At 43.7% G+C, this 23,367-nt stretch overlaps 1 protein-coding gene across 9 annotated transcripts in view; it reads left to right on the forward strand.

Moving 5' to 3' along the window:
• Positions 1-23,367, forward strand: part of LOC145343915 (protein phosphatase 1 regulatory subunit 12A-like) — a 186,615-nt gene that overhangs the window by 122,092 nt on the left and 41,156 nt on the right. For 6 of the 9 annotated variants that reach the window (XR_013886820.1, XM_080190438.1, XM_080190440.1 and 3 more), the window contains exons 10-13: positions 3,419-3,535; positions 6,149-6,361; positions 11,817-11,902; positions 14,582-14,785. Coding sequence is in view for 8 of the 9 variants with exons in the window: in XM_080190438.1 (XP_080046564.1) it covers positions 3,419-3,535; positions 6,149-6,361; positions 11,817-11,902; positions 14,582-14,785 (620 nt within the window). In the remaining variant the exon portion in view is untranslated. The remainder of the gene's footprint in view (positions 1-3,418; positions 3,536-6,148; positions 6,362-11,816; positions 11,903-14,581; positions 14,786-23,367) is intronic. The other 3 variants (XM_080190443.1, XM_080190444.1, XM_080190442.1) reach the window with 2 other exon arrangements.

Consider the following 23,367-nt stretch of genomic DNA (forward strand, 5'->3'; position numbering starts at 1 on the left):
CCATTGTTATTGATCTGCCTGATAAAGTCTCAATCCCTTGTCACTGTTGCAGACCTCTTGTCTGTGGTATTAAGTAATTTGTCTGTGCTGCCCAATTTTCAATTAATACAACGGCATAACTTAAGGATGTAAAATATGAATCCCTTTGTAATCTTTGTAAATACTTGTATGTGCTTTTCCAGCCTGCTAGTAGCTGAGACTGATGAGCACTCTGAGACAGTGAAGTCAAAAAGCTGGTTCACCTTGTCAAATTCACTGGACTGTGTTAAGATCAGGTCTGAGACTCCAACGTGTTTTATGAAGTTAGCCTAGACCCTGGGTTTTACATTTGATTTTGGCACTGGTGAGCATAAGGTGTTTCTCTCCAGGTATGATTCAAATGATCCACTAGGAAGCTTTTATTAAACAAAGTTTATTTAAGAACACTGTTAGAATGTAACAAAAAGAATTAGCATAACTTTTCCAATTACAGGACTTAAACATGACACAGTTTGACTCTTAACTATCTCTGTTCTAAGTTAAAGCAAGATTCCTCAGGCATATACCCTTTTTAGTTAGCACAAACACAAATATCCTCACGTGATGCTGGATTTCCAGCTTTGTAACACCTTATAACAGAAATCCAAGCCAGCAGTTTTCAGAGAAGGATGTATCCTCAAAACAGCTACCAATCTCCAGACTTCAGAGAAGAGAAAAGAGAGAGACTTCTCTCCCTTAACACAAAAGCAGTTTCTAAACAACAAGACTTAGACAGCAAAAAGGCTAACTCCAGAGAAGGGGAAAGACATTGCTGTTTCTCTCAGCTCAAGCAGCTTCTAAAAAGGAAACTGAGTTGGAATTCTCTCTGAAAGCCATTGCTGGTCCTCAGCCAGGTGGCCTGACCTGTCAGTAACCCCCAAATCAAGTCTACTCTGCCATCCCAGGGGAACACTGCATTAGTTCAGATTAAAGCTAACAGGATTTCAATTATACTGCTTCAGTAACTATAAAGGACACTGGCTACAGACAACACAGTGTGGAGAAAAATGCCAGGGACTGCTAAAACATCCTGCAGAGAAAGATGATTAAAATACAATTCGTAAAAGGTACAGTAGCTCAAACTGGACAGCATTTTTAAACTTTGTTAAGAACTACTATGCTTCCTTTAAATTATGAAACAACAATCATGTGTTAGCACTCCCAAATGAGCAGAATGCTCACTCTTAATTTTCCCTTTCCCTAGTGGTAAAAATCGACTCGCTGAATGCTCAGTTTTCAACTCTGCCCAACACCTGTGTCATGCAATCTTTGTTGGAACTGACTGACCACTTGCCTTGGAACTGACTGACTATACTGTGGCATTGATTGACCGCATGCATTAGAATTGACTGACCACATGTCTTGGCATTGACTGATCACATGATGTCCTTTTATTCCTTCTGATGTCCAGGCATGGATCACTAGGCTGTGCAACAAGTCTGCTCCCCTTGTCTCAAAGAACAGATATTCACCATGCCATCTTACCAGTTGACCCCTGCTATGTTCAGATTCATAGGGGCATAGCATTAAGAACTCAGAGAGAAACTAAGGCCACCTTTGTTTTCCCAGAGGGTAGGGAATGGAACTTTAATAGTTTGACTCACCTGCCTTGACTTAGCTACAAGCTGAATAAATGTTTGAATCACTTCAATCTAAATGCATTCATTTCAAGAAAATGCATATCAAAATCCTTTCCATCCAAAAACTAAATTCCTAAACTTGACAAGCTTGGTTGTCACAATGAAGATCGCATTGTGTTCTTTTTGTTGGTTGTTGCATTATATTGCATTGTTGCTGCAGAGTTTCTGGCTCGAAATGCTGCCCTTGCCCAATTGCTTCTGCATGATTGCCCCTATGGAATGTTGGATGATTTCCGCTCAAGATGAGCCCAGTTTGTCCTGTGCAAGTGCTGGTGCATGGTTTGCTTTAAGGAATACAGCGGCACTGTTTTTTGTACTGTAAGATGAATTCGGCTGCATTACTTCCTCTGGTGAGATGTGCTGAATTGCTTCAACACAAGGGTGTTGCATTGTTTTCTGGTGTGAACTCTGTGGTGTTGTTTTCTGTTGCATAGAATGCTGCGTTGTTTTGTGTGAAGGTTGGCAAATTCTACTGAACATTCAAGAATCTGCTTTCTTTCCTCGTCCCAGCAACGTGGCTAAGTCATCTTCAGTGACAGATGCTGGTCTTTTTTTCCTCTTGCAAGCAGTTTTACATGGATTCCTTTACTGGGAGAGCCCTGTTGTAGGATAACTTGCAAACATTGCTGTTGGAAAAAAAACGGCATTGTTCACTGTTGCATTTGATCCTCTATTTAGATTTCTCTGGAGTACAAATATGTTGTAGAAATTCCTGCAGTGACTTCTTACATGTGTGGCATTGTGACTAGTATGGAAAGTTTCTTTTCCCCCTTTTGTGAGTATAAAGTAGTGTTTTATTTAAGTGTGATGATGTGCTTTATCTGTTGCAAGAGACCCCATATTTATTGTGTACTAGTGAAAGTGATGCAGCTTTGATTCCAGTTGTGAAGGTTTTGAAATTGAATAGTGTAAAGATCAAGGTGTTACACTAATATGAAGAGCAGTAATGCAGTGTTATTGTCGCTGGATTAGCGATCCAGAGACTGAGGGTAATGCTCTGAGGACCTGAGTTCGAAACCCACCATAGCAAATGGTGAGATTTGAATTCTATTATTAAAAATCCAGAATTAAACAGTTTGATGATGACCATGAAACCATTGTCGATTGTCCTAAAATCCATCTGGCTCACTAACGTCCTTTAGGGAAGGAAACCTGCTGCCCTTACCCAGTCTGGCCTATTCGTGACTCCAGATCCACAGCAATCTGGCTGACTATTATATGCTCTCAGGGGATGGGCAATAAACGCTGGTCCACATCCCATGAACAAATTTTTAAAAATACACATTTTGTGCTTCTGTGAGCCAAGGCCCTCACCTGCCGTCCTCACCCGGGGCATGGGACCCAGCCCCCTCTCTGCTCCCCTGTCTCCCATCTCCCAATGTCCAGCAGAAATCCCCCAGTTAGGCATGGGAACAAGTTCCTAGAACTTGTAATAACTGCTGATGAAAAGAAGAATAAGGCATTAGCTTATGTAAAAGGAGTCAAATTTTCACCAGTTTTTGTTGCACTGGTAACTGCTCTCTGATATATTTAAGGTCTGGTGAAGGACTGCAGGGGTTCACAATATTTAGTTCACATGGTGTGTTTTGTGGGTTGAATTGATCAAGATATTATGTTAAGATACATTGTTACCAGCAGATGAGGATGTGGTCTTCCTCTGTGTCCTTTCTCGCCTTCCTTACTGCCCCTCACTCTTTTACTCTCATCCATGCCTCACCTGCCTTTCTCTTTCTCTCCTTTTGCTCTCCTTCTGACTGCAGTTTGACTTCATTACTCCTTTCCCACCTTTTTGTCAGCCAAGTGACCCAACGTCATGGCGACAGGGCCTGCGCAAAACCGGCATCGTCTTGGTGCCCCAGAGAGGTCAAAGAGCAGCGGTGAGCTTCTTGCACATTGAGGTTTCCCATGTCGGTGGAGTTTTTGGTTTGCTGCATGTATCTGTGGTTTGTCTTGCATTTCTCTCTTTCTTTCTCGCTCTCTCTTTTAACCTTTGGCATTTTAGGCTGATATGCTCCTGCAAATTGATGCGTGATTTCCCAGTGAGAACACCAGAAACTCTGGAAATCCACAAGCTCATTTGTTGTGCATTTTCTGTCTTTTTCCTTCATATAATCTCCCACATCCCAAAACTTCCTGAAATCCATGATCTGAGAATTATTCTGCATCTCCCAAACTCTCCCTGACTCTCATGGGTAATATGTTGGGCTTTGAATGTTTTGCCCCTTTCCATCTCTCTCAGCTTCCTTCACCTGAAAAGACCTGGATTATTGAGAAGAAGGAATGTGGCCTAATTGAAAGCAATTGTTGCTTAATTATTGCATACTGAGGTAGATGAGTTATTAATGTCACGTTGGTTGCCTATTTAAGATAGATTAAGGATATAGGGCTTACTGTGTCACGTAAGAACATAAAAGTGGACGGACTGATAACAGATCATCTGGCTACCCGCAAGATTCAGAAATTGCCAAACACAATTTAATCTCCCGTGCCTTTAGCTCACTTTCTCTGCCCGTTCTTTCCTCACTATTCACTTCCACGCCTTCTCTATATTGTCACTATACTCTTTGTAAAGTAGTTAATTCTAAACTGTTCACTTTCCTGATTTCAGGAATGAGTTTCTGTCCCTATGTTGTAAAATTAGTGATTTCCAAAGAGGTTCTCAAGCTTCAGTTTGTCTGAACAACTTAGAATCTCTTACTAGTCATTTCAAACCACTTTCTCCTCCAATGTGGATATTTCCAACTTCTGTCATCTCTCCATTCTCAGTGTAATCCATTATATCAGTTCTTCCTCTTTAAGATGTCTGTGAGGGAAGAACTGGCAGAGAAAGTGAGTGAAAGGCACGGGAAATTAAATTGTGTTTGGCAATTCCTGAATCTTGAGGGTGGCCAGTTGATGCAGCCAAATAATGAGTACTCCAGGTGGGGCCAGGCCAGTGTTTTGTACAAGTTTGGTATTAGTTTCCAAGACCTGCTCTTTTTACTGTTGTACAAGCAGTTTCAACAGACAATAGACTGAACACCCATCCCTTCTGCCTCCACAATCTCTCTCCTCTGTTGTGTCCTACAAAATAATACTGTGCATCCTATACTCCATCATTTATTTCTTTCAAGGTCCCATGATTTTACACACATCCAGTTTAGACATGGCCATTTTTGGGCCTAACTTCAAGACTGTCCATTTCCCTGCATTTGGCTCTTCATTTGGTTATTTGCTCTTACTCTTTCCCATGTCTCCTCCCCCCACCCCAAAGGTTTCAGCTAACCTCTTCAGCTGTAATTCCATTCCAAATTTCTCTAATCCATCATGAACATTATGAACAGCACTGAGGCAAATCACAAATGATCCACCTGTGGAAACAACCCAGGCACATGCAAGTTAACAAAACGTAGATATATCAGAGATCAGGAAGCTGTCCACAATTATAAGAAACTGCAGTTTTCCAGGTAATGTTTAAAGTCTGTTTGAATCTAAGGGTAGCTGTGGTCTTTGACTGTTCTACTATAATCAATATGCACACAATTTAACAACATTGCTTTTTACATGCCTTTTGGGTCCCCCATCTAGCTGTGTGCTCCCTCTCTATCCCCTGCTTGCTGAGAACTTATTTTGTGGTTATTGCTCAAATACTTCCTGTACTCAGACATTTGCACAGATTTTTCACCCGGACCATCCCTGGGACTCCGCTACTTCTGCATTTAAAGCACCAGTAAGTACCTACTGTACCCGGAATGGTTCAGGCGAAGCAGGATTCTGAGGAATGAATGCTTATTAGCAGGGAAGGCTTCCTCTGGCGACCACTGAGAACAAAATGCTGAATGTCTTCCAAGAGAACTTCATTTTGTCACAATGTTGTCAGCCTACGGTGTCCAGGGGAAAGCTTCCACCATGTAGTTGGTGCTTTGTTTTGTGGTTTAAAGTGTGTTTTTGTTTGGGAGGGCTGCTGCAGACTGCTGCCAATGCTTACCTTTCCAAGGGTTAGTTCTTGAAGTTACCACATGTCAAAGAGCCGTTTTCTCTGACTTCTGCTGTACTGGAAGGGGGCAGTGAATTGTAGACCAGCGCTGCCTCTGATGCCAGGCTGAAGGTAAGACCCTCCTATCTTTTCCAGCTTTTCTTTTCATTTGGCTGTGCTTCTTGTTGACCAGGCTGTATCTGTTCCCATTGCCCTGAGATAGTTTGGTGAGGACAGAGTGACAGGAGACAGACTAAGGGAGGCATACATACTTTCTGTGGGAAATGAGCCATTACCTTGAGTGATGCAGTGGTAAGTTCCTCCCACTCCTGATGTTAGCTGTTATCAGAGGCCACTTAGTCTCTCCTGCACCATGATGTCACTGAGAGGTAAGTCCCCTCCTACTGGCCTCTTTCATGTTCTGTCTGTGCTTCAGCAGTTTGTTTCCTGCTTCCCTTGGTCGGTCCTTTGGCCTGAGGTAGTTTATAACCGGCAGCTGCCTTCACTCAATAAACTGTCTCCTTTGTGCACCCAGTTTACAGGCTCTGCGGCCAAAACGGCTGCCCAAGATGAAGAGAAGAAGGAGCAGCAGTCCCCTGCTGCATGGCGCACTGCCCTTCGCAAAACTGGCAGCTATGGAGCCCTCAACAACTTGCAACCACCACAGGAGGAGCAGAAGGGAAAAGAGATAGGCCTCATCCGGTCAGCCTCAAGTCCCAAACTGACTCTGGCAGAATCCAAGGAGAAGGTAAGCGCGAGGAATGTTTGCGACCATTGGTTGAGAGAGAGGAGTCAGTCTGCCCCATTCTTAGTCAGTTCCTCGCTGGTTTTTATATTGGCCTGGCATAAACCTAATAGTGAAAGAACCAGTTGGGAGTTTTTTTTTCATGCAGTGAGTTATTACAATCTGGAGTGCATGGCCTGAAAAGATCGTAGAAGCAATTTCAGCGAAAACTTTCAAAAAGAAATGGAATATATTTGAAAAGGTAACATTTGATTATGCGATGAGGAGAGAGTAGGAGTGTGGAACTTGTTTATTCTTTCAGAGAACTGACGCAACTATGATGGGCCGAATTTTTTTTTATTATTCATTTGTGGGACATGGCCATCGTTGGCTCACCAGCATTTATTGCCCATCCCAAGCTGCCCTTGGAGGGCAATTGAGAGTCAACCACACTGCTGTGGCTCTGGAGTCATATATAGGCCAGCCCAGGTAAAGATTGCAGATTTCCTTCCCTAAAGGCCATTAATGAACCGGATGGATTTTTCCGACAATCGACAACGATTTCATGGTCACCAGCAGATTCTTAATTCCGGATTTTATTTTATTGAATTCAAATTTCACCATCTGCCAAACCCAGGTACCCAGAACATTAGCTGAATTTCTGGAATAATAGTCTAACAATAACACCACTAGGCCACTGCCTCCCATAAATGGCTGCTTTCTACGCATTATTGCTCTTTAATTATTGCTGCAGTGCGATTCCATCGATGCTGCTTTTTCTCTATGCCTTCTACCATCAGGACAGGCCTCTGGGTAATGATCAGATACAGAGACCAGAGAGATAACCTCCTTTAACCCTCCCACAAGCCAGAGCACTGAAGCCAGTTGTAGCATTGCTATTGTTGCTGGACCAAGCATCATTTTACTTAGCACACTGAGCACTAATTCCTTCTCTGAGAAAGAGAAAAGGGGCCAAACCCTTCTGTATGGAGGGAGAAATCATGTGCTCAGAGTTCAGGTTTCCCCCACCTAGCTGAGCAGAGCAAGCACAAAAGTCAGCCACTCCTTGAGAGTGCAGAGAGCAGCCGCTCCCTCACAGTGAGAGTTACAGAAATCAGTTGCTCTGCAATGTAGAGACAAAGAGCAAAGGCTAGATTTAGATGAGAGAAAGAACAGAGGCTCCCACAGAAAAAGAGAGCACGTACTCGGAGAGGGCAGAGGCCAGTCTGTGTGCTTATCTCTGTGTGAAACGGTGTGAGATAGGAAAGGGAGGTAGAAGCAGGGCATACATAGGGAGCCAGACACTTCCCCTTTCACAGGAATAAGGGGTACAGGCAAATAAAGTGCTTAGAGGGAGGAGACAGCCTTACATTCCTACACATAGAAAGATGGTTCTCTAAAATTCCTGCAGTCTAAGTACATACTTGTGAGGATTGTCCATATTGCAAGTGTTCCTAAAGAATCAGTTAACAATCTCAATCTCACTCAGGCCAGAGAATGGCCAGTGTTGAAAGAGAAAAATGTTACACTTGTGAAAAAGACGTATTATATTGTGATTTGCTTTATCTTTTGAATGTAGTTCATAGAATTTTGTAGAAATTAATTAATTCTGCATTGAACCTCAGGCTTACTTAAACCAGGTGTTTTTGATGAGAAAGTATGGAGTAGTTAACTGTGCATCAAAAATTGCTTGAACTGCTAACTTAAGCTACACCTTGCCTGTGAGCATTGATTGGGCTCTGCGAATGGATCTTTGCAACTAGCCTGTGCTGTACCTCATCTTGGAGTTCTTCACGGAACAGCACTGATGGAGCATAGCTCTCTCTCTAATTACCATATCTTTACTGGAGATACTTGGCACAGCAGTGTAGATGAATTTTTAGTTCTGAAGTTTGTTGTACCTCACCCTGGGAGATTTTCATTGAATGATTTAAAGGGAACTTTATCTTTTATCTCGTCCACATACTTTACCTCACTGGAGATTGTTTGATGGGAGTGTGTTGAAGAAATTCAGCCGAATCCCTAATGTGCTGCATGTGCTTTGTGGGATAGAACAAAGAACAACCCAGCACGGGAAACAGGCCCTTCAGCCCAACAAGCCCGCGCCGCCGCATCAACCTACACCTATTCTACCCTGCGTATCTACAAATAGAACCCCTGACTTAGCCAGATTCAGGGGATAATAGTGTCAATTTGGTAAAACCAGTCAGCCTAAGAGCACATCTTTGGGGTGTGGGAGGAAACCGGAGTGTCCGGAGGAAACCCACGCAACCACAGGGAGAATGCACAAACTCCCACAGACACAGGCCCAAATCCATGTATCTGCACAGCTAGCAGTGCTAGTCACCGAGCTGTTGCGGCGCCCGTCTACCGGTCCAGGATCAAGCACACACACCGACACGAAGTACTAGGCCACTCCCGGAACCTCCAGGAGCAGCCCACGCACGACCCACCGTGTGCATGCCCCTCGTTTGACAACGAGGTGGACCTCCACCTGCGGAATGAAAAGACAAAAACGTTAATCACAAGCCTGCCTTTCCGGTGTCTCCCGAGGTTCTAACCCTTATTAGCATATAGCTAGATAACATAGAGGTTGCTGTTCTCAGCATCCAGCCTATACTACACATGACTTTGAAGTTTTTCATTGTACAACATGATGGGAGCTTTACTTTCCATTTAACCCATGCTGTACCAGACTAGAGTATAGCTAATGGAACAGACTAAAGGGGCTTTTGCTCAGCATATTGCTGTATGTACTTGGAGATGCTTCATGGCCAGTGTTGAAGGAATTATGCTCTGTCTCCCATTTGTACTGCAAAAGCTCAGTGAACAGTTTAGGAGAACCTGTGCATAATCTGTGGTGTATCTTGCCTAGGAGTCTTTTGTGGCCACTGTGAAAGAAGCTTTATTCTGCAGCCGAACTGTACTGTACCTCGCCTCAGGTTGCCTGAGTGGAAGTGTGTGGAGAAGGTACTCCTCTGCATGTAAGCTGCGTCACAACTGAGCTTGGTGGCATTGTGGATAAAGTTTTACTTAATATCTAATCTTTATTGTAGCTATTCAGATCCAGCTTGGTAGAGCATAGAGGGAGCTTTATTCTGCCGATAATCTGTGTTGGATTTTATCTGAAAGTGAAAGTGATTCATGAGGCTGTTTGAAATGAATTTAATTTTGTATCCAGTCAGTCTGTCTGATTTGGAACTCCTCGATGGGAGGGTGTGGAACGAGCTTCATGAAACTACGACACTACAGATCTGAATTAAAAGCAGAAAATGCTGGAAAACACTCAGGTGTTCAGGCAGCATCTGTGAAAAGAAGGGGCTAATGTTTCCACTCGCCGTTCTTTGGTCTGAGTGAGATTGGGATTGTCAGCTGGTTCCTTAGGGGCACTTGCGATGTGGACAATCCACTCATGGATGTATTTAGACTGTAGGATCCTTGGATAGCCTTCTCTCTGTGTGTAGGAGTATGAGGCTGTCTCCTCCCTCTGAGCACTGACATTACATTAATGAAAGTGCTAATGCACTTTGATCTGAAACAATAGCTCTGTTTCTTTTTCCACAGATGCTACCTGACTTGCTGAGTATTTGCAGCATTTTTTTTACTCTGGATTTAAGCTGTGTTACACTCAACTAACTGACACTAAAGTGAAATGGTCTTGTGTGTAATCTGTGCTGCACTTTACCTGTGTGTTTGGAAAAATAATGCAAAGAAGCTTTTACTGTACATGTAACATGTTGTATGTGACCTGGGATTGCTCGATGTGACCTGTGTAGGACCTGATCTGGGACTAGTTGTTGTGACAATGTAGATCATTATAGTGGGCACTTCCCCCTCTAACCCATGCTAAACTTAAGATACTGTGAAAGAAATGTTACTTTGTGCTTATGCTCTACATGGTGTGAAAGTACTTTAAATGCACTGTATATGAAGCTTTCTGCTGCAGATGGATACGTGCTATACATGGTTTGGGAGTATTCGATGACGTAGTCTTGAAAGATTATCACTCCATTCCAATCCTTTGTTTACCTGACTTGGGAGTGCTTCATGGAGTTTCAGTCTGTATCCACCTTGAACATAACACAGAATAATTGGTGGGAAAATGTGAAATACCACATGTAACTTTCTGCATTAGGTATTAGGTGTTTTAGGAAGCATTAAGATAGACAAACCCCTAGGGCCAGATGGCATCTGCCCTGGATTACTGAGGGAGACAAGAAATGAAATTGCTGGGCCTCTAACAGAAATCTTTGTTTCTTCATTGGACACAGGTGAGGTCCCAGATGATTGGAGAATAGCAAATGTGGCACTGTTGTTTAAGAAGGGTAGCAAGGATAATCCAATGCCCCCTGCCCCCGAGCGCTCCCTGCCCTCCCCCCGTGCTCCCCACCTATGCCCTCCCTCCCCCCTTGTGGTCCCTCCTCCCAGTGCTCCCGCCCTCCCTCCCCACCGTGTTCACTGCCACCCCGCTCTTCTCCCCCCCCTCGCGCCCCCTCCCCCCTCGCGCCCCCTTCCCCCTCGTGCCCCCTCGCACCCCCTCCTCTCCCCCACGAGCCCGATGCAGACGCTCACTTAGGTACCAGTGGACTGTGTTCTCACTGCGTCACACTCAATCTGGGCGCAAGAGCCTCAATTCCCTGTCCCTCCCCTCCCCATCTCTTCCCATCCTTGGGGCTTACACCATGGGCCCCACTCCCCATGCCTCACAGTTCAGCTGATTGGCACTCGCCTCCCTCGACCTGCACCCCCTGTTGCAAGTGAATGCCATGCCTCCAATTTCAGCCTGTTTCTGCGACATTTGATGCTGATAAACTCAGCAGTGAGCCAAACTGCAGCAAACAGTGAGAGAAATGGTCCGTGGTTGCAGGAGGATCTCCCTGCAGAACCTGCAATTCAAATGTCTCTGTTTAGCTGCCATTTTGAAAGCTGGTGCCCAGACTTTGTGGGCCACATCTGGCCCATGGATTATACTTGGACAACCTGGTCTAGGGAGACATTTCTATTTGGATCAAAACCATTCCTTACTTTGCCCAGTTTTATGAGAAAGTGTGAAAAGAAAATAGCTCTACACTTAGCCTGTTTTGTACCAGACATGGAAGTACTTGACAATCCATTTAGAAAGAGTTCTGATTAAAAACACTCAATGAGGCAACATAGAGGCAGTTTCATACTGCTTGTAATGCTTGCTAGCTGCGACTTGGAAGCACTTCAATGGGAGACAGCAGAGGCTTTACTCTGCATCAACACACCACAAATTGTGTGACACACGGACGTTTAATGGAGAAGCATTAAAGCACATTTACCGTGTAGTGTGCATGACCTCGGAACACAGTGTACAGGAGAGAAGCTTCCTCTATCTAGCGTGTATTGTACATGGTATTCTGTCCGTAATTGGGATTGTTTTGTTGTTCTGAGGTCTCTCATTTTCAATGCAGGTAATATTGGTTTTGAGTTTATCCTTTGCTTCTGTGCCTTCCAGGAGAAGGAACCCCGACTAGCTCGTGTGCCACCCACTCCGACAAGGAAGCTCTTCACCATCGGAGATACCAATGAAGACAAACCTAGGTGGGCAGATAAGCTGAGGCAGCCAGTTCATTAAGCTGACAGTCATCACTTATTCTCTGAAAGGCTGGTTAGCCAACTACCCAATGTAGTTACCCAGATAATGATCTTTCAATCATATTAGCACCATGAGAACAGTAGGCTCAAAAAATTTGGACTCAGCGTCAGTATAAAGTTGAGTATGGTTTCATCCTGCAGTCCATACATTACTAAGATGTGCTTTGACAACACAAGCAATCGAGGACAATAAAAAGCTGTTGGAAGCCAATTGCTTTGAAGAATGGGCAGCAGTAGCCACAGCCACTACGTTGCTGTGCCACAGTGGCTAGCACTGCTGTCTCACAACACCAGGAACCCGGGTTCAATTCCCAGCTTGGGTTACTGTCTTGTGTGGCACATTCTCCCACTGTCTGCGTCGGTTTCCTCATGGTGCTCCGATTTCCTCCCACAGTCCAAAGATGTGCTGGTTGGGTGGATTGGCCATGCTAAATTGCCCCTTAGTGTCAGGAGGACTTAGCTAGGGTAAATGCATGGAGTTATAGAGATAGGGCCTGAGTGGGATTGTGGTATTTACAGACTCAATGGACCAAATGGTATCCTTCTGCACTGAATGATTCTATGATTCTGTATGACTCCCTTTCTCCCAGATAGGAAGACCAAGGTTTAAAGCACTAGTTTGAGTTGTTATAACTGGGAAGGATTTATGAAAATAGGAATGTGAGACTAGATTACATATTAAGAGAAAACCACTGATGGGTGGGTATCTATTTAGGCCCATTATTTAACTATTTGGGTTAAGAAGTATCACTAGAAGATTGTAAATTTGTACTTCTTGGGGTAGTCATAAATCTGATTATGTCGATGTTGGAAAATACCTAAATTTGAAGGTTCTGGTAGCTTGCAAGAATAAGGCTTGAAGCCAGTGGACCCTTTCATGGTTGATCAAGGCTGTTGGGAGCAATGATCCATAGATGAAAAGATTTGAATAAATACATAATCACTCTGTCAGTGTGGTACTAAGGCATGCTGAGCAGATAGTCCCAAGTTAGATTCTGTGCTGAGTTGGAAGTTCTTTGACAAGGCTGGAGGTAGAGTACCACAATTGATTTTCAATCATTTCAGATAAGAAAGAGGAAAATTAACCCTAATTCTCTCTCTCAATCATTACAGATGGAAAATGCATAGTTTGGGACTCTAAGTGAGAACTGACTTTCAGGAATTAAGGAATTTAGTAATATGAACAAGAGTAGGCCAAATTGTCTTCGAGCTTGCTCTGCCATTCAATGGGATCATGACTGAACTTTGACCTGGATTCTATTTTCTCACCTGATCCCCATCTGTCTTGATCTCCCCAGAGGCCAAAAATTGATTGATCTCAGCTTTGAATATACTTAGTGACTGAACATCCATTGCTCTCTGGGGTAGAGAATTCCAGATTTACAACCCCTTATCGTGAGACTATGCCCCCTAATGCTAGACTCTCCAGTCAGGGGGACAACATCCTCTCAGCATCTAGCCTGTTAAACCCCTCAGAACCTTGTACTTTTCCGTGAGATCACCTCTCGTTCTTCTAAACTCAAGAGAGTACCACCCAATTTACTCAGCCTCCCATCATAGGGCAACTTTCTCATCTCAGGAAGGCTACCAGCTAGTGAATCTTCACTGCAGTGCTTTCAAGGCAAGCATATCCATCAGATAAAAGCAAAATACTGCAGATGCTGAAATCTGAAACAAAAGCAGAAAATGCTACAAAATCTCAGCAGGTCTGGCAGCATCTGTGGGGAGAGAATAGAGCCAATGTTTCAAGAGTAGATGACCCTTCGTCAGAGCTCTCACATTCACTCTTCTGACTTTGAGTCTTGCTGAGTTCATGGTAATGTTCAAATAGCTCCTGGGGTTTAGTATGTCTGCATCCTTTAAAATACTTTCTATGGTCCTCATAGCGAGAAGGTTTGAATATAGGTCTAGGGGTGTTTTGCTGCTATTGTACAGGGCATTGGTGATGCCACGCCTGAAGTATTGTGTGCAGCTTTGATGTCCTTATCTGAGGAAGGATGTCCTTGCTACAGAGGGAGTACAGTGAAGGTTTACCAGGCAGATTCCTGGGATGGCAGGTCTGTCATATGAGGAGAAACTAAGTCAGTTAGGATTATATTCACTGGAGTTTAGAAGAGTGAGAGGGAACCTCATAGAAACTTTAAAATTCTAACAGGGTTAGACAGGGTAGATTCAGAAAGAATGTCCCCAGTGGCAGGGGAGTCCAAGATTTAGGGGTCATCGTTTGAGGATAAGGGGTAAACCTTTTCAAACTGAGGTGAGGAGAAATTTCTTCATGCAGAGGGTGGTGAATATGTGGAATTCACTACATAGAACGTAGTTGAGGCCAAAACATTGTCTGATTTCAGGAAAAAATTAGATTTATGTCTTAGGGCTAAAGAGCTATGGGGGAGAAGAGGGGATCAGGGTGTTGAATTTGATAATCAGCCATGATCAAAATGAATAGCAGAGCAGTCTCGAAGGGCCAAATGGCCTACACCTATTTTCTGTGTTTCTCCTGAAAATTTCTTGTGGTGGACATGTCCTCACTACTTCAGCTTTAAAATGGAAATGTTTAAGAAGTGTGGCTAAATTGGATGTCATTGCCTATCTTTTGCTATTTGTGATCCTTGTTTTTCCACGCAGTGACTCCGCCGTCCCATTAGCTCGCAGTGCCTCTTACACACGGCAGCGAGAGGATGACACTGGCAATCCACTGACCAGCCTGACCCGGGGCTCGTCCTACACACGCAGACAGATGGAGCTGGAGAGCAGCAAAAAGGATAAAGACTTGAGTAACACGACTCCAAGTAGCATCTCCACTGCAGCAGTGGCAGGTTATCCCAAGAGGTTTGTGACCAGGGTGTAGAGAGCTCTTTAGTTGCCTTGATAACATCATGACGATGGGCTTCCATTTCCTGTCGGAATTCTTTAAAGGAGATTGAATTCTGGAGTTGGTGTCATTTCTGTACGTTTCATCTTTCCCTCTATTTGATTCTTATGACATTTCTATAAACTGTTCCCTGTGTCTCTGGGTACAGTAAACTGTTCTCACTCATTGACGCCGGCTTGATTCCCGTGGTGAATTCGCAGAAGTAATTGTGGATTGTTGAAACCCTGGCTGATATTCCTCCCTTCAACAATACCACTAAATAAAACAGAGTAATTGGCTATCCAGCACCATACTATATCTGGGATTTTGAAAATTAGATACTATGGGGCAAATTTTCCCCCTCTGCCCACCAAGGTATTCGTAGTGGGCAAGGGGTGGACCGTGGAACGGTCTGTCGACCTCGGGCAGGATTTTCCGGTTTCGGTGCAAGCACGGCTGGAAAATCCTGTCCTGTGTCTGCTTCCAGTGGTGGGACTACCTGTCTATTGCATGTGGGCACTTTGGCATGTCCTTAATAAAGTATAATGCAAGTCCTTTCTTTAGCATATCACAGCTACAACACAAAACTGTAGTGGAATGTAATGGAGATCATAGTCCAGTGCACTGAAAATACGCTTGCACCATATTGCTCATACTATGGAGTGACATTGGACTTCTTGATGAAGTACTGTGTGACTGCGTGATGGAATTTAAGGAAGAGTTTCCTCTGAGGACAGTCCTAGTTCTGGAGGACTGCTCCTGTAAACAGTGCCATGGAGCAATAAATTGACATTTTCCCACTGTGATAAAGTCAGACGATCCTGTGCAGTTCATAATATCACAAGATATAGGAGCCATTTGGGCCATCGATTCTGTTCTGCCATTCAGTCGTGGCTGATAAGTTTCTCAACCCCATTCTCCTGCCTTTTCCCTCTAACCTTTGATCCCCTTACCAATCAAGTTCATGTTGAAGCAGACTAGTGTATGGAGAGGCAATGGGGGAAGACTGCAGAAAACAGACTCAGCCTGAACAACCTGGTTGAAGGTTTTATGTGACATGATACAGACACAGACATCAGATCATCCACCGGAAAGGGGAGTATGGTTGTGATCTGGGAGAATGTGACCCCTGGAATGCCCCGGTTGCACTGATATTCCTGTACTCCATCACCTTTATGAGCCCTGGATCAATTACACAGAGCTCCCCAGTGGCTAGTAACCAACTTTGGGTATTCAGTAAATTGAGACAATGATGCTAAGGTGGGGGCCGTATGATCTGGAAAATTTGATGCAGCAAGGAAGAGTTTAACTTTTAATGCAACAGGTTCTGCCTACTCTAGAAGTACTTGTGCCAGTAATGACCATGCTTTACTTTGCATCTAGCCTCTATTGTACCTGGCATGTTATAGTGGATGACTGCAGAAGGAGCGATGTGCTCGGACAGCTGCCTAGTAACTTCTATCCTTTTTATTACCAGTTCTCAGTTTTCATTGTTTAGCATAGTCCCAATTCCCTGATTTCCTGCATCCTGTACCATGCTTCTGAGACTCCGCTATCCCATGTGTAACACAGTTCCATGGGCAGCACTCAGCGCACTTATATTTCCCCAAGGGGAGAGTAAATGCGCAATCAGAGGCTATTTAAGTCCTTGAGGCAGAATTTTCTCAGAAGTACCTATGGAGCCATCTTTGCCCCTATACAAAGGCTTCCACCAATCAGAAGGGCTTCTACTTCCATTGGTCAAGTAGTCAGTGATCAGCTGTACCAAGGAAGTGGTCAATTGTTAAGGAAGTGGTCAATTTCCACTTCCTTGACAATGGTCAAAATCCTTTGTTGTTTCAGGAAATCTTTGATTTGAAGGAGAAAACAGACTGGAAAGACGTTCAGAGGCCAAGGATGTTCTCTTCAGTAGCGGCTTCTGAGCCCATTGTCTGAGCCACAGGCAGAACATGAACACAGATATACTGAAGCTTGTGGATCTGCCAGGCAAACTGTGAGCACCCTGCAGTAATGCTCAGTATGCTTTGACTGATCAAGGAGTGCCTTGCAGCCCTGTGACATCCTTTGTGATCAGCTGCTTGTTCCAGAATATACATAATTTGGAAGAGTAGGAGGCCCACTTGTAATTAACACTAGATCAGGATACTGGCAGTGAACAGAAGATGTTTGCACCATTATAATCTACAAGGCTAGTACAGTAGCTCATCAGAGTGCACCCATTCTGTCCTTTTCACTAACATTGTGTTCTTGTGCAGCATTTGCTACACTTGCAGCAACATTGTCTTCTACACCATCATTTTAGGCATCTTTTGATCTGCTGCCAGTGTACACTATTGGAAGTAAATTCTCTGGACAAAGTGGAAGTAAACATCCTATGTGTGCAATTTTTGTGCTTAACATGTTTGATGTTTCTAGCACTGTTCCAGTGTATCTTCTATGTGTTTCTTGAAAGGGAAGACTAAGTGATGTCACTTTGGTATTAATGGCAAGCACTTGGGATTGAGTAAGTACTGTGATACCTTTCCTAAGTGACAAGTAGGCGCTGTCGATGTTCCCACCATGTCTGATGGTAAGCTGCCTGACTACTGTTTGTCTCATGGCACATCATCTTCTGTCCTTTGAATTGACCGTTAGTTGGGCAGATGTGGCATTGCCTAAAAAGGCAGCAGCCTTATCTGAGCTTGCCTCAGTTGTGTCATTACTGCAAGGCATTGCCTCAGCATTACCACTGATCTGTGGAAGGGTAGACTTGAGGGTAGCAATGAGTTCCGGAAAGCCAGTGTAATGGCTCCTTCCATCTGATCTCCAGTGTTTTGAAGCTGTACAGTTCAGCATCTAAAGCAGCAGTTCAATTCTTAAAAATCTCTAACCCTGCTTAGGACGACTTTCACTGGAGGCTAACCTTACCGAAATATGTCATCTAATGGGAGAGGTTAAAAAAAAGATAAAAATGCACGGCCAATTGTGAGAGGGTAAATCTGAGAAAATGCTCTCCCATCTGCTTCAACGATCAACACTAAACCAGGTGATGACTCTGCCGTGATTCATGCTATATGGTACTTACCCCTTATATGAGGCAATCATTTGAGAGATGCAGGCATTGCGGGCAAAGTCAGCATTCATTGACTGTCCCTATTTGCTCTTGTGAAGGTGATGGTGAGCTGTCTTCCTGAGCTGCTGCAGTCCCTGAGTGTAGGTACATCCACAGTGCTGTTAGGGAGGGAGTTCCAGGATTTTGACCTAGGAACGGTGATGTGTTTCCAGTTGCTCTACAATCTGTAAACACCACCAGACTTTGCAGAGCTTTGCACTCATTGTCAAGTGTCTCCAGAAGGTGATTATGTTCCACTAATCAGTTTTTTATATGTTGGTGTATGAAGTTTATGTGGATGCTGCAGCTGGGGAAGCATTTGGACTGAATCTGGATTCCTGAATAGCCACCATCACATGTCCCTTCTTACTTCAGCCTGTTCCTCACTAGTTGCTGCTTCGCAAAAAGGCTGCATGTACATGTGCAAGGTTGTTGTGAGGTGCCTAGCTTCTACTGTGGCACTGACAATGGTGGCTGAGCCTTGTAGACCTCTATAGAAACATCTGTAATGTATGACATCGCTTCAAATGGTATTTGCATGGAAATGTGCCAAGTTGTCTTGCATATTCACATTCTAAAATGAGAACAAAAACAAGCAAACCATCATTGTACGTAGAAATAGCGCTTTTAATCAAAGATCTGGTCAAGGAGAACATATGTTGTTTTTGTTTAAACTGCAAGAAATAATTCCTACAATCACCCTTGAAGAGACCCTCAGAGATCCCACTTCCATCTCCTTATGTTTCTCCCCAGTAAAATACAATCCCAGGTTCTGTCCTAAATACAATCCCAGGACAGTGTCCTGTCCTATTATCATCTCATCCCACTCTTGAAATGTGGGGAATGGATTTGATGGATTATTATTCCTGGCACAGATTTACCACAACAGGAATGCTTCAGGAATTCTGCTGCAACATTTACTTAGCTCCCCAGATTGTGCTGTGGGCCCACTTCATAGACTGAGGAGCCATTCTTGCAGAATCCCAACCACCTTTAACCCAGCTAAGGAGTTCAAACACCTTCTGTTAAACCAAGCCATTCTACAAACTTGCACAGAAAGGAAAGCACTCATTGACACACTTTCTTAGAAGGAAGCATTCCTAAAGAACATGATCTGCCATTTGTTTTTATCTTTACAGCATTCTCTAATTCTCTATCACTTACAAAGATTTTGAATTGTAAATACCCATGATGCAGTGCTGTTCTTGCTTGCGTTAAGTTCTGACGACAAAATAATTTTCCCGATTCCTGAAACATTGCACTTTATCAGTCCTTGCCACAAACATGCATGCTTTCTGATATTCCTAGATGATTCCGATCATGTTAAAATAATTTTAACCAATAGGGTTTTTTAATTGAATATTTTGACTTTTTTTTCCAGATGAACATTCAATACCATTGCCACAGTCAGTTGGCTTTTATCATAGTGTGTTCCTTTAAACCAGAACTCAGGCCCGTAATATTCCAAAATGTGCCTTAAAAACATGAGCAAAAAATCTCACTCCTTTAATGATAAAAGGGAAAGCTTTATGTATGAGGGGGATGAATGGTTCCTTTGTACTGATGCCAATTGCAGTAATATCTTTCAAAATCAAAGGAAAAAAATTCTTTGAAAAGGAAAAAAAATGCACATGCTGGAAATCTGAAACAAAAACAGAATACTATACACAGGGCCACATTGTACCAGTAAACAGATTAGCATAACTACTGTGAGCTTATGTCAGAACATTTACTCGTTCTTTTGTAAAAATGGCACCTCCAAGCTCTAGAGTCCTTGGAGGGTGAAATTTGATTGTCCTCAAAATAGGCCAGGGACCACAATCTGCAATTAATCTACACCAGTTCCCGTTGCATGCAAACTTTGTGCTGTCTGGTTACTGATGGAGTTTTACAGCATAGAAAGTGGCCCTTTGGCCCGTCATGTCCATGTCGGCCATCAAACACCTTTCTATTCTAATTCCATTTTCCAGCACTTGATCCTTTGACCTGTATGCAATGCCATTACAAATGTTCATTTTAAATGCTTCTTAAATGTTGTGAGGACTCCTACCCTTAGGTGGTACTTGCTATAACCCTGTCAGTGATGGATACAGGCATCAGGGGATCCAGTTTGCGCAAATCTAGCACCATTTAAAGCTAGCCTACATCTCTTATAGGGGAAGGAGCATTCTGGTTCCAGTTGATTGGTGAAGACAGTCTGACCTGCAGGAATGTAGTGCAGTAGGGCAGAGATGGCCTTTGAGATGCTTTGACACAGCACTGGTGGTCTTGGTGCAAGAGTTGGACAAAAAGAGAGATGTTCTCTATCCACAAGGTGCAAACATTTCTTTGCAAAGGCAGTGGGAGCGCAGACCCATTTCCAGCAATGCAGGCAGCCTAGGCCCGACAACTTAGACAAGGTGCAGGATAAAGTTTAATTGTTTAAACAACTGCTCAAGGTTAGCTACTAATCCTCAAATGCCATGTCCTTGCGACTGAGTCATTAGTCTCAGACATGGCTCTGTTCACCAGACCTTATCTGCCCTCGATCCAATAACCTCTGTCAGCTATGACGGATAATTCATATTCACAGTTTCACCTCTCCCTCACATGCTTAGCAATGCTGCAAGACTCACAGTCGCATCTCACAGTGGGTTTTAAAGTCTGATAGCCACTGCTACTCTGAAGGATCATGTTAGATTCTGGCACCAATCTTTCCAGCATGAACGTGTGAGCCATTGCCATGAGAACACTTGTGGACTGATGTTTCTGCCTCCATTACAGCACAAGCAGAGGCCAGACAGCCTCTGAGTGCCGGAGTGGAATCTCAGTCTGAAGTTGCACAGGTTTGGCTTGTTGCTAGGCCAGCTCAATCTGCTGCCTTTCTGACTGTGGATGCCGGTTCTCAAAGAAGATTGAAAGCTCTCGCAACAGCCCCACAATCTGTACTCCAGTAGATTACCAGGAATTGTGAGATGTCTTCCTGAGAGGAGTGGCAGCCTTTCTGTGGGGTACGCAAACCTGCTGTCCACACTTGGGATTTGACTTCCAACCATTGTCACTCTGCCTGTGCCCTTGCTGTTGTCTGTAGTTCGCAAGCTCAGACTGCTGTCAGTCATGCCAAGGTGTTGCAATCCAGACTTGAGCTTTTTAAGTTTTGAGATGTACCTGTGGCAACAACCCCCCCGCCAGCCCCAAACACCATGTTATAGCCACTGGCTGTAGTAAGGAGGATCAAAGCACATTAAGCCAGACAATGAGGGAATGCAAAAAGATGATTAGTTTACTTTAATATAGAGTATGAGATGATTTGATAAAGTTGGTTAGAAATGTTTGTGTTGACTTTTGATTCATTTTTGTGGTGATCAGTAACAGAGGGAAGGTGAGGTGTAAGAGTGATGCTTAAATAGCCATTCAGGCTACACGCACTGATGGATGAGTCAATCGCTGACTGACTGGCAGAAAAGGGGATGTGTTGGGCACGTCCTCAGCCTTATGCCAGGGGGCAGGGGTACTGCACTCGTGATCCATTATATGCATAAGTTGCGGACTGGGGTCATGAGTCAGGTGGTCAGCAGATAGCCCGTTGCCCATTAGCATCCCTCTTGCCCTTCCTGGTGGCACTGCAGAGTCAAAGGTATCATGATTGCTGCCAAGATGATGGGCATTGATGCAAACGTTTCCTGGTATCAATGAAATGATATCTGTTTGGAGTGTGTTTCTGTAAAAATGTTTCTTGACATCAGTCCCGAATTTACCTTTTATTGGTTAGCCCCTCGGTACCCATGTTCTGGAGTTGTGATTGAATAAAACAAAAGTTCATGATTAACTTCTTCCACTCGGCTTGGTATCTCCTGTCACATTGGCCCTTTTGTTTGTTTCCAATAATAGTCCAAAGTTTTTTGAAGTTTTTCTTGTAATTTAGTATCTTCTCATTAGGAATTAGCCTCATGGGCTTTTTCTCCAGGATTTGAATATTTCACTTGTCCTTCGGTGATCAGCTTGCACAGAGCTCCAAGGCTTTGGAAATGTGGTTCAACGTATTAATTGTTGTTCTGCAGTGACGCAGTATGGTCAATGTTGATCAAAACAGAAAGTGTGGGAAAATCTCAGCAGGTCTGATAACATCTGTGGAGCGAGAATAGAGCTAATGTTTCATTTGAAATGTTGGCTTTATTCTCTCTCCACTGTCAGACCTGCTGAGATTTTTCAGCATTTTCTGTTTTTGTTTCAGATTCCAGCTTCTGCAGTATTTTGCCTTTACCTTAATGGTCAGTGTTGAGTTTAATACCACAATTTGCAGCCGCTTCCCCAGATACTTCAACATTATTCATTTAAGCAAGTACGTCTCTACTTCTGGTTTTAAGTGTGTAAGAGCCTGTACTACAGTGCATTAGATTGAAGTACATTACCGCACAGGTCCCACACTTTGTTTAAGGGACAGAAACTGTAATGTTATTCGGAGGATGCTTGACAAATCCTGATCACTCGGAATGAGGCATGAACTGAACATAATAACCTAACATAACTGTTTATCAACCCATTTTAAACTCTGGACACATTAACAGCTTTTGATACTGGTACGATGAGATGCTATCATGTTAGCCATGTTTCAATAGTCACGCTCAACATCACTGTACAGTTGTAACTTTTGTTTACCTATCTAATACTTTCTCCCATGCGTCCAATGATCCTTTGAGCTCTCCACATGAAACCAGTCCCAAAAGACCAGCAGCAGCTGATTATTCTTAAAACTCACTCCAAAATTGTTCTCCTCACCCAGAGCAAAACTCTGCCATTTTCAAATAGTACAGCTCAAACCCAAATTATTTTTCCAGAATCTACCTCTTAAAGTTAAGCCTGAGATGCTCCTCACACTCTATTCTGCCTGATTCTCTCTCTTTTCCTCTTGTTCTTCCCTTTCGCCCTTCCTTTCACTCTGTGAAACATACCCCGAGAAAAGAGCTGATGTTTTTCTCATGTGCAACCTCCAGGCCATCGTTTGGAACTACAGTTTTCATGGTAAACTGTTTCTTGAACACGAGGTATATCAGAGAGCAGCACCTTGCATTCTCCGTTACTGAGTTTTGTGGTACTGCTGAGTTTCTGGATTGGACAGATTCCGAGCTCTCCGTCAGTCAGGTTCTAATCTCATATAAAAGCAAAATACTGAAGATGCTGAAAATCTGAAATAAAAAAAGTGCTGGATAAACTCAGCAGCTCTGACAGAATTTGTGGGGAAAGGAACAGTTTCAGGTCCGTGCGTAGGGACTCAAAACATTTAGGGGCAGCACGGTGGCTTGCAGTGCTGTCTCACAGCGCCTAGCACTGCTGCTTCACAATGCCAGGGACCTGGATTCGATTTCCGGCTTGGGTCACTCTGTGTGGAGTTTGCACATTCTTTCCGTGTCTGTGTGGGTTTCTTCTGGGTCCTCTGGTTTCCTCCCACAGTCCAAAGATATGCAGGATAAGTGGATTGGCCATGCTAAA

This window comes from Carcharhinus amblyrhynchos, chromosome 6 (genome assembly GCF_965287045.1).
Source record: "Carcharhinus amblyrhynchos chromosome 6, sCarAmb.v2.hapA, whole genome shotgun sequence".
Taxonomy (NCBI): Eukaryota; Metazoa; Chordata; class Chondrichthyes; order Carcharhiniformes; family Carcharhinidae; genus Carcharhinus; species Carcharhinus amblyrhynchos.